The sequence below is a fragment of the Lepidochelys kempii genome, chromosome 1 (assembly GCF_965140265.1).
Source record: "Lepidochelys kempii isolate rLepKem1 chromosome 1, rLepKem1.hap2, whole genome shotgun sequence".
NCBI classification, from domain to species: domain Eukaryota; kingdom Metazoa; phylum Chordata; order Testudines; family Cheloniidae; genus Lepidochelys; species Lepidochelys kempii.
Genome location: NC_133256.1, coordinates 327118485 through 327136403, shown reverse-complemented (window position 1 = coordinate 327136403; position 17919 = coordinate 327118485). Strand labels below are relative to the sequence as shown.

General features: G+C 44.5%; 1 protein-coding gene across 1 annotated transcript in view; it reads left to right on the top strand.

The window, feature by feature from the left end:
* Positions 1-17090, top strand: part of FAM185A (family with sequence similarity 185 member A) — a 77418-nt gene extending 60328 nt beyond the window's left edge. The window contains exons 6-8 of the mRNA XM_073328557.1: positions 2558-2653; positions 5007-5141; positions 16876-17090. Coding sequence (XP_073184658.1) covers positions 2558-2653; positions 5007-5141; positions 16876-16991 — 347 coding nt within the window. The 3' untranslated portion in view covers positions 16992-17090. The remainder of the gene's footprint in view (positions 1-2557; positions 2654-5006; positions 5142-16875) is intronic.
* The last annotated feature ends 829 nt before the right edge of the window (positions 17091-17919 follow it).

Genomic DNA, 17919 nt, shown 5'->3' with positions numbered 1-17919 from the left:
CCTGTCCCTCTATACTCTACAACAATGTTTCTCAACCCATTGGGTTGTACCCAAAATTGGGGCGCCAGATTGTTTCAAAGGGTCATGTGGTGGCTCCTGTCCCACGGGTTTGCTTGGCTCACCTCCCTGTTCCAGGCAGTGCAGCCTCTGGGGTCCCAGCGCCGCTCACGATTGGCCCAGCCAACAGTATGACGGGAGTCTGGGTAGGTCAAATTTGAGTGAGTGGCACCTGCAACCCCATGAGCCAGGTCACAACTCCACTCACACAAATTTGTTCAGGTCACGGGTGCAAGGCCAAGTCTGAGCAGTGCTGCAACCCCGGAGGTTGCAACACCCAGAGTGGAGAGTAGGGTTACCACCTTTGAAATGCAAAAAACCTGGCACCTCCTTCCCTCAAGGCAAGCCTGCCACAACCCCAACCCCAAAGCAACTCCACAATCCCCCCTTAACAGCCACTTATAGTGTTTAGAGAGAGAACACACATAGATAAGACTAATAACATCATTTTCTTACTTAAACTTCGGAAGTGGGAACACTTGCAGCATCTTTAGCTGGACATAGAAACTTTTAACATTAGATATCCCAGTGTACTGTAATAATAATGCAAATCTTTAGACCCACATAAAAAAATAATACTTGTCAGATTAAATTATTTTTCTGGCAACTGGTAAATCCATTAAAAAAACCCAGCCATGCCGGTCAAATACCAGCCAGGTGGCAACCCTAGTGGAGAGCCAAGCCCAGCCATCCTAACAGGAGCTGCAGGAGCTGATACTGTGGGGTGAGTGCCAGGCAGGGCCCAACCCCCTCAGAGACAGGACCTGACTAAAACCATCCCAGGGCCTCCAGCCCCAGACTATTAACTGGGTTATGATAGTTCATAAACATTTACAAATGGGTTCTGAGCCCAAAAAGGTTGAGAAACACTGTTCTACAATGCCTAAAAATTAGTAAAATCATCTCAGTTGTGCTGTATGGGAGATGGGAGGTCGTTATGCTAAACTCCATACTGCCTATGTATGTAGGGTTACCAACTTTCTAATCACACAAAACCGAATGCCCCTGCCCCGCCCCTTCACTGAGGCCCTGCCCATGCCTCGCCCCTTCTCCAAGGCCCCGCCCCACTCATTCCATCCCCTTCCCTCTGTCACTTGCTCTTCCCTACCCTCACTCACTTGCACCTGGCTGGGGCAGGGGTTGGCGTGTGGGAGGGGGTATGGGCTGGGGATGAGGAATTTGGCATGTGGGCTCTGGGGTGGGGCCGGGGATGAGGGGTTTGGGGTGTGGGAGAGGACTCCGGGCTGAGGCAGGGGGTTGGAGTGGATGGGGGGGGAGGTGTAAGGGTCCGGCTGGGGGTGGGGCTGGGGATGAGGGGTTTGAGGTGCAGGAGGGGGCTTCGGGCTGGGCCAGGGGGTTGGTGTGCAGGGGGTGAGGGCTTTGGGGTGGGGCCAGGGATGGGGGTTTGCGGCGGGAGGGTACTCTGGGCTGGTGCAGAGGGTTGGAGTGCAGGGAGGCGAGGGCTCCGGCTGGGTGTGTGGGTTCTGGGGTGCGGCTGGGGATGAGGGGTTTGGGGTGCAGGAGGGGACACGGGGCTGGGGCAGGGGGTTGGAGTGTGGGGGAGGGGGGAGGGGGGAGAGAGGGTCCCAGTGGTGCTTACCGCCACTCTGAGAAAGCGGCCGCCAGATCCCTGCGGCCTCTAGGTGCATGGACAGCCAGGGAGGCTCTGTGTGCTTTCTCCGTGCTGGCAGACGCTGCCCCCCACAGCTCCCATTGGTTGTGGTTCCTGGCCAATGTGAGCTGCGGAACCGGCACTGGGGTGGGGGCAGCTCATGGAGCCTCCCAGTCCCTGGACACCCCAGCGCCAAAGGGCCGCAGAGACCTGGCATCTGCTTATCAGAGCCATGTGGAGCTGGGGCAGGTAGGGAGCCTGCCTTAGCCCTGGCCCCCCACTGCGCCGCCGACCGGACTTCTAACGGCCCAGTCGGCGGTGCCAACCGGAGCCACCAGAGTCCCTTTTTGGCTGGGCATTCTGGTCAAAAACTGGACCCCTGGCAACCTTATATGTATAGTGGCTTTCTCTGAGTGAAATGTACCCCACAGAGAGGTTCAGTGCAGGCCTCATTTGAAGGCTTAAGTGGTGCTTAGGCCTTGTGCTGGCTGTCTGCACAGGGATGAAGTTCCCCCTCTATAGTGAGCTAGAGATGTTATGATTGGGCCAGCGAAGCAGTGATGTTAAGGGCAATGATGCAGAATGGTAAAACTTCCACCTCAGGAAGATGGAGTAGGCCATGGCTGCTTCCACAACCCTAGAAACAAGGTGGCAGCTCTGAGCTCAATCAAAGAGAAAGGTTTCCTGCATAAAGCCTGTGTACTCTGACACTGCACATAGGACAGGAGTTTGGTCCGAGCTAGATGAGGGAAAGCTATATCACAGAAAATACCAATTCATTATCCCAGTGGCTGAATCCAGCTCAGAGTTTAATATTTTGAAAATTACTTCAAAAATCCTAGAGCAAATGTCGTTCAGACTTAATCCTTTTATTCTCTCATTTTTCAGATTCCTCGGATGGATGTCTAAAAGCTTCTACACGTCAGGGGGCAATAGATGTTTATGTTAGTCAAGTGAGAAAAGTGGATCTGAAAAGCCAGAAAGGTTAGCAAATTGCAACATTTTATGGCATCCTTTGATATAAGAGATGGTAAAACTACCCACTCTCTTATATTTAAATAATTACAGTAAAATAGTCATTCTTACCTAATTCATCATTAGAAAATGTATATTGGCTCTTAGCACAGTAGGCACTGCAGAGGACAATGGTATTTAAAATAGACCCCACAAGATCATCTGGGGCTTTCATTTCAGTAAGAATCTTACACTTTCCACCTTTCTTCCAGTAATCTTCCGCACCAAACCAGTAGAATCCTGCAGAACTGACTAGGATTGTAATCCCCCTTTGCCTCATCAATGCAGTTTACTCCATGCTGTTGGCAGGCGTGTGGAACTGATGAGGCTCGTATTTCATTTCTCCATGCCCATTTCCCATGAAAAGAATTACTGTGTGTGGAGACCCTGAAATTAAAATGGCAAAGCAGCAACGCAAGGGAAGGCAGAGCCAGAGAGATGACACATGCCCCAGCCCATGGACATGTTGTTAAATGAGCTAATTACTCCCCTAATTTCTGCTATCTACTTACTTACTTATCACAGCTTTAGTTGTTAAAACATCATCCTTCAAAAGCTGGATTCACCCCTTTGCCATTTGAAAGAGCACAGACCTAAAGGTCCTGTTATAGTAAAAACATTCATGCCTTGCAGGTGTTTTGTGTTACAATATTGTGTAATGCATTTGCAAAAGCCGTTATACAGTACTCTTCATTCTCATTTCTGTTATGCCTTTGCACTCTCCCAGTGTTTCTGTGTGGTCATTTGTCTTTGGATAAACCTCCCCTGTTATCCCTGAAATGGGGAGTATGTCCTGTAGGAATGCAGTGTTCAGCAAGAGAGGAAAGAAAGGTACTGAATTAATTCCTGTGTGCTATCTTTTATTGTCTTGCACTAGCCACTCCATCTCCTGTGTGGGAAGAACTATCTTTACATTACTGTCTAACCAGGTGTGGAATTACTTCCAATAACTCACATTAATGTTTAACCATCAAGAGAGGGAAATGTGTTTCATAAGTGTTATAAAGAAAAAAAAATTAAACTGATGTTCAAAACATACTCTGACATCTGTACCAGTGAAGACAAAGATAAAACAGGACAAACTCTGCTCTCAGTTACACCAATGTAAATCCAGAATAACTGTTGACATCAGTGGAGCAGAACCTGGCCTGTAATGTCAAAATAACTGAGTGTTTGTCAGGTTTTATGGGCTAGATCATTGAATCTGACCAGCCAGGACATGACAATGGAGAAAAAGTGTCTGTGAGCCATCTTTCCATTCCCCTGATCTGGCTGGTTCTTCTGTGCCCATCATAATTTATGCCAGCCTGAATTATGCTGTTAGTTGTGGTCCTCTAGGGAGGGTCAGGAACCAAAGATATAGAGCTGAGGATATACCACCCCGGGATTCCCATGCACCAGGGGAATCCCCAGCAGCCTTATTAGGGTAGCTTTCTGACTGTCTTGTGCTGTGTGGAGTAGGGATAGTATCAGGCCCTATATGTCTATTGTTTGCATTTTCTTGTACAGGTAGCATCATAGATATTACTTTGGAGGACTGATATATAAATAGTGTAGTAAAGTACTAGTTATGTTCTGAGTTGGACCTACAGTATATATGTAGCTATATAAAAATGAAAATTTTTGCTAAGCAAAAGCAGGAATCAGGCTGAAAATAAAAAACCTTTATTCAGAAAATGTGTGTGTTTTTTTGTTTTTTGCCATCATGCACAGAGCATAGGTACTGAAGATCCTTGATCTAACTAGTTCAAATATGCCTAAGACTGGTAACTGGATGGCTCAGCTATTAGCTGCAACCCAACAGGAGGCCCACATTTAGGGAAAGTACTTCAGGATTGCTGTTCCAGTAGAGGCCAGACTTCCAGTTTTTAATCTCAAGGTGTGGTAGTGCAGATTACTGAAGCTGTTGTGATTTTGCTAACAGATCATCTGTAAAACGTAATTCACAATAGCTGTGGAATAGACAGCAATTTATACCCCAAGCTAGAATCAACTGTGAGGCCACATCTTCTCAATGGATGTGAAGTGCTAGCTCTATGCTGTAAGGGGAAGATATCTCAGAAAATAGCTGTTTGTATTGATGGTGTATACTGCTGCACAGTCTTCTGGTTGCAGTAAATGAGAGTCCGTGTGTCCACAGGAGTGCTCTTTATCCTCCTGGAGGCAAGAAAAGAAACCAGCATCTCTGAAGATTCTTGAGCAAAAATAGGACTCTCTCTCCCATCTAAGCTCAGAAAAGAGTAGAATAGCGGAGGCCCACTCTCTGTTTGCATGCTTTGTCTTGGATATTAACATTCATGTCTTTCATTTTAATTTATAACAGGCTCTATTACAGTCAAGGTACCTGCCTCTCTTAAAGCTTATTTACAGTTATCTGGAAGCAAGGTTGATGTGAGCTCAGAGATCCAGTTACAGGAAACCCAGTGTGCCCCTAAAGAGGGTCACATAACTATTACTGGTAAGACTTGCTTTTAATAAATTTATCTGGCCTAAATAAAATGTAGATATGTTTGATTATGGTTTTATTGTTCTTGGCTTCTTCCTGTTCCATCTGTTTCAACTTCAAATGTTTGCTTATGCCAATGGCCTCCACATCTGTTATTAGATGCCTTTTTTATTTCATGCCTTCGTAAATGACATGTGAATGCCAATCAGCTGTTTCAGTAGTTAGAGTTGTAGGGCCAAATTCATCCCCAACGTAACTTCATTGACTTTTGTGGAGCTACACTGGGCAAGAATTTGGCCCACTGATTTTTAGAGAGAGAGAGAGAGAGAGTATGTTGTTGGTTTTTAGACAGCTGAGTATAATTAAATAGGTGACCAGCAAATATGTATTAAAATATAACACAAGAATCTTTACAAATGTGTTCTGAGTGCCTCTGATAACCAGGGTAAAAGGGGAATGCAGCGTATTTTCGAAAAATACATTTATATATTTTATATGTGATGCTCCCTCTGTTGGGGCCCAGCCAGTAAGAAAGGTAAGGATGTAGCAGGCACACTGGAATTCAGAGGGGTGAAAAATGGGGGGAGAGGGGGCGAAAGGATGTTGCAGGAGCCAAAGGGAAACAGGAACCAGGGTGGGCAGGAGCTAGGGGATAGTGGATAAGAACAGAAAAGGACAGTGTCAGGAGCCAGGGAGCAGGGATGCATATGGGAGGGTGGATAGGACTATGTGGGGAGGGGCTGGAGCTGGGATGAGGGAGTTGATAGGAGCAGAGGGGACAAAGACAAGCTCGGGGCACAAAGAAGCATCTGTAACCACTAGAGCAGAGAACCTAGAACTGAACCTTGGAGTCCTGAGTCTCTACGTTCCTCTGCTATCAAGATATAGCTGTGAAATCCACTGGCAAAACATGTGTCTCATCCCCCCTTTAGTGACTGCTCCACGTAGAGGATAACAGTCTATCATTGCTACCAGTCACTCCGTTTAGCTTAGGTCTGTGTGATGGAACTGAAGGTTATCTACCCTGCTGATGATCCATGATGGAGTTTCTTTTTTTCATTTTGCTTTTTTAAAACCATAAGAAAACACACACACAAATCTATATTAAAAGAATGTTAAGGTTGCAAAGTCAAGCACTCAAAATGCAAGGAATTAAGGGTGCCTGTGCAGTCTTAATTTGGCTCCCTTTTGCATGTGCCTCATGATGCCGTCTTTAGTTACATGATCACCACCTACTATTTTTCCCTCCCTCATTCAGTGCACAGTGTGTGATAAGATATATAGAGGATATGAAATTAGAATTTTTAAAAAGCAATGTTAAAGGTCCTCAGAGTGACATAACTCCTGCAGGCAGACTCACTTCTCCAGCCTGGATTAAATTAAACAACATGTCACAATGAGTGGGGAGCTGGTGATTGGCCAGTGGTCTGGATCTCATGGACTTTAAAAACAACAAACCATACCCTTGCACTATAAAATGTACATGTGAGCTGAGTGGCCCCTCTTCTATCCTGGGGTTGATCCTTCTGATACCTGGATCAGGCCCATGGGCGGTTTTTTGTTTCTTTTAGGGGGAGGTGGTCAGCATCTACTTCTAACATTCTGTGATTTTTGTGGGGGAGGGATGGGGACGAATCATCTTTGAAACAGGAATGACCCACAAACCTACCATTCTGCATACAAACCATTCAGCAGTTTAGACTGAAAGTGTCTCCTGATCAGTCAGCCCTCAAATGTACACATCCAGAGGCCACTGAAGGCAGCATTTAGCCACTAGTTTTCACTTCCCTTAAAGAGCCCATGGCATTCCAATAAGACACCCAATGACTATGGATATAAAATTCAGTAAGATTTTGGGATGATCTGTCCTTGCATCACATGTTGCTTTATTTCTATCCGTGTCACATTTAAATCATTTTAATATTGATTGACTTCAATAATCCTAATACAGATAGTTTAGAGGAAATAACAGTTCATGTTTACAGGTAGGGTGGCCATCTCTACCTTATTTAGTGCCTAATATCCCACATTCTAGGAACAAATCAATATACTTTGTCCATATTTCAGCGGTATTTGGGTAAAGGATCATACCCTGTGATTCTGTACAAATGTATGATTAAACAGTGTGTGACTTCATAGTCTGAATATAACATTTTGGGGAGCTGTGCTTTAAAAAGAAACCTTATCCAATTCTGTATTTTTTATACAGTTTTCCTTTATTTCCTTTAAATGTAGGCTGGCTTCTTTTCACATCCTCCCTTCAACTAATTTAACAATGTCTTATATTAAATGTCAAGATTCTCTTTGTAACAGAAAGTATTATTTTTCCAGTAAGATAGTTTTCTAATATAAGTAGACTCTGAAATAATTACAAATAATTTAATAAAATTAACAGATAGGGTACATGGTGAAAAATGTTCCTACCCTCGGGAACCTTAGGGACAGCGTGGCAGCAATTTCATTTGCGTTTTAGCTGAAGCACATATAAAACAGATGAAAAAAGTCCCTGTGTTTGCCAAACCATAAAAAACCCCACATCACAAGGGGATATCAATTTAGACTTTTAAGTCTGTAAGCTAAGAGGTTAGTACAAAAATAGTTAACCCTTCAGAAGCTGGCTGGTTTCCAGGTGGTTAATGCTGGGAACTGTCTGTTTTGAATGGATTTTCCATATCTCTTGGGAATTCTAGTGTGAGAGGTCAATGAAGAGTTCTTCCAGGGCAGAGTGGGTGTATGTGATGTTCTGTACCTCGGGGGAATACCCAGCACCCCCATGTTCATCCTTATAATATGATTGTGTGGTATCCAATGCAAAGTTTGTCATGTTGGGTGTTTTCGGAAGGCTCATGATGCAGTGAGCATTGTTGTTATGGGAATGTTACAGTAATCGTTGTTATAGTAATGGTATAGGTTGTAATTTCATATATATAGTTAAGAGGCTGAAAATGTGTCCTCGTGACTTAAAGCAAGCCCAGGCAAAAACTCTCTAAGAGCAGAGAGGCAGTTCACAGCTCATCAGAGCATGTATAGGACAAACCCAGCCCAGCCTCACAGAAACAAAGGACACTGGCCTTGGCAACAACAAAGGATCTGTTGGACTTTCGAGTGAGTCACCCCCCTTCCTTTGGTCAGTTTGGGACTGCAATGAGGTAATGCTCACTTGACCCTGAAGGGGGAGGGGGAAAAGCCAAGAGGAAAGAAAGAACATGATAAAAGGAAGAGACGTTTGCCATGCTCTTCCTCTCTCTTCCAACTCCATCTACAGACACCACACCAAGCGACTGAAGTGCTGAACAAAGGGGAGAGCCTGGCTGATGGCAGCCAGCCAGCCTGTGGTGAGAAGCATCTAAGTTTGTAAGGGCATTGAAAGTATTAAGATCAGTTTAGAATGCATTTTGCTTTTATTTCTTTTGACCAAATCCGACTTGTTATGCTTTGACTTATAATCACTTAAAATCTATCTTTGTAGTTAAGAACTCTGTTTGTTTATTCTACGTGAAACAGTGCATTTGGTTTGAAGCGTGACAGAGACTCCCCTTGGGATAACAAGGCTGTTATACATCAATTTCTTTGTTAAATTGACGAACTTATATAAGCTCGCAGCGACCAGCGGGCATAACTGCATACTGCAAGATGGAAGTTCCTAGGGTTGTGTCTGGGACCAGAGATATTGGTTAGTATCATTCGGTTGCACAATCCAAGCAGTGGCTGGCCAAAAGTGCCCATTCATGTAGCTGGGAGCAGCTTACATGCCAAAGGCTGTGCATGAACATCCTGGGAGTGGGGGTTCTCACAGCAGATCAGGGTAAGGCCGGCTCCCAGAGGTAAGGCCGGCACATCACCAGTCCAGATAACACCAGGGGAATGTCAGAAAGTAGAATTCTTGCATCAAGTGAGTTCTGATCCAGTCCACCTCCAGCTACAGGAAACTCTCACTGAACCCTGAAGTTTGGTGTAACACTCATGGGACTAGTCCTCTCTCTGCTACTAGGTACAATATTGGTCAAGGGAGTAGCAGGATTGCGAGTTCAATGGTGATGCACATACAGGGGAGTTGGGAGGCTACCAAAGAATGGAACTGATTTCGAACATAGCATGAAGACAAGAGGGAAACAGCCTAGGGTGAGTAGTAGGTGGAGCGTGCTGGGAGGAGAGGTGATGGGAAAGTTAGAGAAGTGGGAAGGCATTTGTTCTCTCCAGAAACGGAGGATCAGTTCAGAGGAATTGGGGCATTTGCTGTAGGAGGGAGGGAAATAGGAAACATGGAAGGAGAGTTTACTCTTGAGTGCTTCAGTGTAATTAACAAGGATGAGCCCTCAGTTCTCTAAGGAGTCAGTGGGTACTTTAAGGAAATCTAAAAATAGGTTTTAAGAGTTGATTTGCAAACTCTATGGCCCAATTTCCTTCTTAGCATTGTCAGGCTGCATAGCTGGAAAGTGCTAGTATAACTCCATCCCTGGTGCTGATCCTACTAGGCAGACACTCCTATCTTTTTCTTTGGCAATAGGGAAAAAGGGCCTGTGGCCTAACCCGTGGTCCATCCCCACTCACTCAAGATCAGGAGGTATCTGCGAACTGAACTCTGTGTGGAACTACATGGACAATGGGAAGGGCACAGGACATACAGCAAGGACCATGTAATTAAAGTAAAGGATGCTTGGCAGAATTCTGGGGAGAGCCTGATTGGCCAAGAGCTTACCTGGCCACCTGCTCCTACCTGCTGTAAGGTGACTGAAAGGAAGATCATGAAGGTACAGGCAGGAACCATTTGGGAGCAAGACAGCCAATGGACAGGTTCCCCTACACTCGCATTGCCTGCTCGTGTGCCAAAGAACACAGACTCAGTGAGAATAGAGGCTTGCTGTTGTGAAGAGATCTTCAAAGGGAAAGGGGGCTGGTCTCAGGGAACTGGCAGTTAGCCCAGCAATTTCCCAACACCCCAGCCATGAATTTTCTTTTGCTCATCTGGTCAGTTTTAGTGAAATAATCTATTATCATTAAGTGGTTTCTATGGCCTTTCTACCCCAACTCCACTTTGGGTATTCACTCAAACTAGAGGATCTTGGGACATGAGAATAGCTCTTTCTAATCCATCTTTTGTATTTCCAGCATGCCCATCATTGCAATACCTAGCAGATGGCTAGTAAACAACCTTGAAGTTTAAGTCCTTCTGAAACAATACATCTTTAAGAGTTAGCAAGGAAGCATCATCTCCCTCACCAGCAGTATATGTGGGGAAAGTGAGGCTACTCAGTTTCCTATATATCAGCAAAGAGAAACAGCCACTGAGTTTTTGATTTGGAAAATAAAAGAAGCAAACTAGACAATAAACCTTTTGCAAGAGAAAATCCCAGTGACTGAAGTTTCTCAGGCGCAGAGACAAGAAATTAACCAGGCATACTATATTCTATTTCCCAGCAGATCTCGGGCAGAGATACTGCATCTGAACGTGGAGACAGGCTGAGTAAATTGCATGTTTGGCAGCTTAGTTTGGAATGGGCAGAGAAAGCAATTTACAGCAGTTTTTATGGACTCTTATAAACCATGGTGCCTTGTTTTAATCTCAAATTAAAAAAAAAAAGCCATATCTTTTGAGAAGCATCCTGCTCACCCATCCCAGAAGGGAGGAAAAGTTTCACCTAAGCAATCTATTTTCTGGAAGGTCAGAGTTATTGCTCATGTCCAAGGGGGAAGTAAAGTATTGGGGAATAATGAGAACCGGGCAGACTTTTATAAAATCATTCAGCATATGGCTCTCACTTTATTCACCAAATTGAATTATATGGTATTTTGGCTGGTGTGTGTCAAATGCTTTTAACTTTGCACATAATGTTTTCAGTATGTACTGCACCAGCTAATAGATCATATAACTCTCATATTTTGGGGTCAAATGGGCTCTTCTTTAGATGTTGTTTTGGGGGTTGCCTGTTAAAGATCAAGGGGTCAGTGCATCATTTCTAGTCCCCAAGGCCATCTAGCTTCTAATTTGGTGGTGAGGTTTATGGGGAGGAAAAAAAGTATAGTAATCTTTTTTATAACTTCAAGGAAAACAAGTAACTGGAGAAACAAGTGAGCAGAGTGCCATCCCTGGTGGAGTTTGGCCCAATACCACAGATTATGGTTCTGAAGACTGTAGGGGAAGCCACTTCTAAGACTTTTCACTGGTGGAACTTGGCACTGGTGATCCTTCCAGCTTCCATCCTGTCGCCAACCTCTCCTTCTGTGGCAAAAATCATTGAGAGTGGGATGGATGAGATGGCCAGTAACACCCAACATCCTTCAGTATCCTGGAGCTTTTCCAGCCAGGTTTCAGGCTCCCTCTTGATGCAGAGACAGCCTTGGTAGCTTTTGGAGCCTGCTTCCTACTGGCCACATATCGTGGTGGCTCCTCCATGATAATACTGCTTGACCTGTCAGTGGTATTGACATGATCGACCATGAGGTGCTGCTGACTCACCTTTAAGAAATTTGCAAGGGCCAAAGCAATCTGTTTGTGCTCCGCTCTTCCCTCTCCAATAGGTCCCAGAGAGTCAGGGCTCATCTTAGAGGACTTTCTCTTCTCGTAGCCCTCATTGCTCAGTGCCACTTCTCCCCCACATCTTGAAGGCAATTGGAAAGCCTCTGCTGCATTTTAAGTTTGAGCCCTGATCCCAACAAAGGAGATCAACCCAATAATTTTCTGTATTCTCAAGGTACTTCTTCAAGAATTTCCTTCTTTCCTAGAATCAAATGCTGCAAAAATCCATGTCACCCAACCTGAGTCGGAAGAGACTTTCTTACAGTTTCACAATGTCCATTTGCACATCTTGGTGAAGTTTTGTTCCTTAAAGCAAGAAGTTAATAAAAATCTGCAAAAGATTAAATTCCTTGGAGTCAAATAGAAAGTTAACCCAGCTTTTTAATAACACATTAGATCAGCTTGTGTCCAACAGATCGATTTTTGGTTGGTTTCAGCTTGCATTTAACTCAAGAAAGTCAAAAACTTGTGAGACTTGTCAAGATTCATTTAAACTAGAGCCTTGCACTGTCAGCCAACCTTTGGTCATGTACTACTCACAAGGTGAGAATAAAAAGCTACCATTGGCATGGCATTTCTCCATCTGTTCTTGCCTTAACAGAGAGCAATCCAAGGTCTGGACTCTGACTGCAGAGATTGATTTCCTAATTTTCCACATCATCATATGAAAATGGTTTGGGTAGGGTGGCCATATTTCCCTAACTGAAAACAGGACACCGGCCCGAGCCACCTGATGTCACTCAGGGAGATTCTCCCTGAGCTCTGCTTGGTGTCGCCATTGGCCCCAGCCCTGCCTGGCGCTGCGACAGGCTGTCTGAGCCTTTCCATACAGGGCTGCCCACCAGAGCTGCCTGGTGTCAGGCCTGAGCTATCTAGTGTCATTACTTGCCTGAGCTGCCTGGTGTCGCTGTTCACCCCCCTCAACATTCCTCCATGCCCCCCTGGGGGCAATTTGAAAACTCAGCATTTGTCCCTAATGATCAGTTGGCAAGAGCAAATAGGACAAATGGCAAGTTTTGCCAAAAATGTCATGATATCCGGGACAGAGCTTAAAAAGGGGGACTGTCCTGGCCAAAACGGGTCATATGGTTACCTTAGGTTTGGGTTTTAATGTGAATCACAGCTCTCATTTTTATCCGTAGCTTGCATGCATATGATTTTTTTGTAGATTTTTAAGGTTTGGAATGGTTATTCTCCTATTAATTCACATTAAAATAAATAAGTAAATTCTGTGTCTTGTAACTTAGGAAGGGATCATTTTAGCTTCTCCATTCTCCGGGAAGGCTTGTGCATACTTGCCTTTGTCTAGAGAACAATTGTTTTGACTATCAAAACATGTGGAAAGTTACTGTTTTCTAGGTGTTAAGTTGAAAGGGATGGCTAATGGTTAGATGCAGAATGTTTGGTGCATAGTCCTGATAGCGTGAATGGTGTGCTTTAAAAGTAAATCCCTGTCCACACTGACAAAAACCTGAATGGCTTTTGCTATCATAGTTTAAACGTTTTAGCAAAGCAGTCTTCAAAACCTACTTAGAGTCTCCTTATTCAGAGCACAAGCACAAGACAAAACTGTGTTCAAGAACTACTCCGGCAGGACTCCAACACGGTTTTATAAAATTATTTATAGCTTAGTTGGAAAGTTTTCATGTGCATTAAACTATGTTATGCTCCTGTGCCTGATTTAAACTGCTAATGGGGATGGGCTCGGGAATCTGTTCCCCCAGGAGCTCTTGGTGCCATGTCCCAGGGAAGTGGAACTTTAAACACTGGACTCTGGTTACAGGGAAGTTGGTCTTGTATTCCCCACCAGTGTGGCCGAGACAAAACTCCAAAGGAAGCAAAAGGAATTAATCGTTTTTGTTAATACAGCAAATACAAAACTAGAGGCTGAGGCCAGACAACTTTAGAACTTTGAAACATCTCAGATATTTTTTCTGTTAGTTTTGTTAAAAGATTTTCTCCAGCTCTATAGCAATAATTTAATAAGAGGTAAATGATGCATGAAATCTCATCAACGCATATGCAGTGGCGCTTACTGGAGACTATGAAAACACACCAGAGAGATTCACACTTGGCATAAAACACTTATTACGGCCAGGCATCTTCAACTCTCACTTCCATCTCCTGGCATATATTTCTATGCCCCACCTATTTGCTCTGTCCCCTCTTCTTACAGCCTAGAAAAATGCCTGCATTCTAGATATCATACAACATTACTAAGGGAACAGCTGAAATCCTTCATATTTTTGTCAGCTCATTTTTTTGACACTTCAAGGTTATTTCCTGTTTAAAATTCAGTCCATTTTCATGTTTTAAGGGCTGTCTCTACTTAGAAGGTAGATTCCTTTTTCATTTCTATTCTTCATTCTCCTACACAGAGCTATGGCAAATGAAAAGTAATAGGTAATAGTAATTCCGATAAAATTTCTGAAGAACTTGAAACTTCAGCAATGACAAATATTCTGCACACCCCATCCGTCCTACATTGTCATGAACTCCACTTTTGTTTTTAAATGTTTTTCAAAGACAGACATTCGAAGTGTTTGGGCAGATGGAGTTGAGAAACCTGGGTTTTGGCCCAAATGCAGGAAGGGAACCAATAGGAGCAAAACTTCAGTGGGACCCATGTTGCAATGGGGACTGAGGAGTAAGCACTGGAGCATCTACATGAAGATCCCCAAAGCGTTTTCACCATCTGTAGGTTAGGAAACTCACATCCCTGCCTGCTCTGTGGGAGAGCTGGGTAAACAAACTGTCTTCTCAGTTGCTTTGAAATAGTTTCCCAGCACTCTTGTGGGTTGACATGATTTTGTCCAGAGTCTCACAGTAGCCACCACTTATCAACATATAGAACTGCAGTAGCAGTGTCAGCCTCTTCTCAAGAAGACTTGGATTCTAGGGATGAAAACTGACCAATTGAAGTCATGGCAGGGTTCGTCTTGGACTTCATTGGGGCCAGAACTTCACGTTCTGTGTGTTGCAGGTTTGAACCGAGGCGCATTTGCAAAGTTGTTCTAGAATGCTGATTCAGTACCTGCCCCAGGCCATGCCAGGCTCAGCGCTAAACTTACAAATTACACACTTATGTAAGCACTAAAGTCGTCAAAAATTTAAACAAAACAAAAGGTTGTTTAGAAAAGAGTTCAAGATGAAAGCTGATCTTGTGACTGGCATGGGACTGGGACTCAGGAAATCTGGGTTTAATTCCTAGATGTGCCACGGATTATCTATGTAACCTTGGGCAAATCACTTAATCCCCCTGGGCTAGATTCATAAAGAAATTTAGGCACCAAGAAAATCACTGGCATTCACAAAGCCTGAGTTAGGTGCCTAGGCTCCTTGTACAATGAATGGGGAGAGACAGGCATAGGCGCAGGAACTAGGAGTGTGAGGGGTGCTGCAGCACCCTCGGGCTCCCAGCTGACAGTCCCGTGCCCGGGGTCTCAGCTGCCAGCCCCACGCCCGGGGCTCTGCTGCCACCCTGCACCCAGGGCTTTGCTCCTGGCCTCAGCTGGGGGAGAGGGGTTAGACACGGGTAAGGGCGCTGGTTTTCAGCACTCCCACTATTAAAAATGTTCCAGCGCCACTGGAGACGGGTGCCTGAGAATGGGACTCATAACAGCCAGCATGGGAAGTGGCTCCTCACCTAAGCTAACCAATGGGAGATGCCAAATTGCGGGGGGTGTGCTAAACCCTGGTCCTTTCTCAGAGATAGGCACCTCCCTGTAGCCTGGATTTAGGTGCCTATCTCTGCATGGGATTCTCTGCTGCAAAACCTCTTTGGGGTTAGGTGCCTACACTGTTTTAGCAAGAAGCTGAGAGTGCTTCCTCATTACTTCTGGCCCACTGGTTGGAGCACTCACTTGGGAGACACCCCCCCCCAGTTCAGCTACCTCCCTCAGTCTCTCCTGTTGAAGCTTTTCCACTGTGGCTAAATCTTTTTTTTTTTTTTAAATCGTTGATGCAGGGGGCTGGGTCCTGGGTCTCCCACCTGAGTGCTCTAGTCACCAGGCTACAGAATCATTCTCATGCTGGCACATTCTCTCTCTCTCTCGTCCAATAGTGGAACAGCTTCGACAGGAGAGATGGAGGGACTCTCCTCCCTCCATCAGACTATCCCATAGCCAACTGATTAGGGCACTCTTCAAAGAAGTGGCAGATCCCAGTTCAAATTCCTTTTCTCCCTCAGATGGAGAGGGACTTGAACTGGGAGGTCTCCTACATTCTAGGTGAGTACCCTGATCACTGAGCTAAAAGTTATAAAGGAGGTCCTAATTCTCCCTCCCCCTGGTCCCCAGCCATTTTGTGTAAGATCATCTCTAGGGGCCTGATCCGGTAAGCAGGCTCTGAGCATGCCTCCCGGATCAGATCTTTCAGGTGACTTAGGCAGAATGCCTATCTTCCTTCCCCAGTTTGTGAATCGCTTCAGGCTGGTGGGGCTGCAGTGCGCTTGCTCAGAGGCAGAAACATAGGTACCTAGGAACTTCTTCAGCAAAAATTTAGGTGCCAAGTGATTTTAGCGAGTTATTGAATTTGGGGGCAGCAGAGCGGGAGTTTTGTGAATCCCAGTGGGGCCTGATTTGGATTTAGGCACCTAAGGCTTTTTGTGAATCTAGTCCTCTGTGTCTCAGCCCCACATTTGTAAAATGATATTGACTTTCTCCCTTGTTGTGTCCATTTAGACTGCAAGCTTTTCAGGGCAAGGACTGTTGCTTACCATGTGAATGTAAAGCACCTAACATAACAGAGCCCCAGTCTCAGTCATGTTCTCTATGCACTGCTGTAATAAGAATAACATTTCCACAGGTAGCAAACTGGTCCCAGTAAATCAGCACTATAGTGCATGGCATTCACCCATGTTTCTTAGACTAGTTTGCAGCTGAGATGAAAGCTTCTTGCTTCCATGACAGATGCGTTTTGAAAACTTCTCTCTTTCACTAACAGAAGTTGGTCCAATGAAAGATATTACCTCATCCACCTTGTCTCTTTTCCCACTGCAATTCTAATCTACATGATGTTATGCAATAGAAAATATGATGAGTCTCCAGATTCATTCCACTGGCATATTACTAAAAGACTTAGAGAACAAATGATATCATGTCAGCAAGGAAACACAAAGCATCAATCAAATCCTCTTGCAGAATGTTTCCAGGAAGCTCTGAATAAGCTTATACTGAAGAAACTTTTAATGTGTCAGAATAGCAAACTGAATGCAGTTTTGTTTTTCAGGTCATATGAATCAAATGAATGAAAGAGACAAATGGATAAAGGCTGACACACAGGATGGCACAGTGCATCTTAAAAGCCAAAGCTGGTTCCAGTCCATCAAGTTGCAGGTTCCTTGAGGATGGAATAGGCCAAAGGTATTCAAAATCAAGGAACAGTGAAGAAAGATTACTGTACAGTGGTGGTGAATGCTACTTATTAAAATACAGTAAACAATATATTAAGTGAGGACTTTTTTGCCCAACCTTTTTATATGTGAAATGACTGCTTTTATTTGACTACTGTATGAAACAGGTTTTACTGTTAGTGCCTTCTACAGTTGCACAATCCAGTGTAAAACTTGATTTGTGTAAAACTTGACCCGCACACCCTGCCTATTCTGAAAGCTAGTGAATTTCAAGTAAAAGTATAAAGCCACTGCAAAGAACATTTTCAACACAGGTTGATGCCTGAAAATACAAGAATTTGAGTTAAGCTTTGTGATGGTGCCATATTCTGTATGCTGCTTTTAAATGAATTGTTACCATTTGAAATTTGTGGTTTGTGCATAATGCTGAGCATTTCCTTTTACTGAATTATGTATATAATGTGTGGGATAAAACCACGTTTAGGGTTGCAGTTTACATTTGACTCCTAAGTAATCAGTCTACAATTCACAGACAGCTGCCGCGGCACAGAAGCTAGCAAACAGAGCTGTAAACAGGGGAGTTTGAGTGGGAGTTTGAAAGGCGAGTTTGCCTTGTGGTGCTCGTTTGGGGTTTGTTTTTGCTCTGGGTGGTGGTGTTTTGGTGTGGTTTGTGTTTCCCAGATTAACAGGATTTCAGTGGGAAGGCGATGACAGATACAGAGGCAGCAGTGGGAGTGACCCATGTAGCAGAAGACACAATGAAGATGACTGGTTGTGGAAGCTGTGGTATGTACATGATCCTGGAGGGGGCACCTGGTAAGAGTTTTGTCTGTATGAAGTGCCGTCTGATAAAGCTGATGGAGGAAAAGATCCGAGGTTTGGAGATGCAGGTGGAAAGTTTGGTTGAGTTTAGGAAGGGG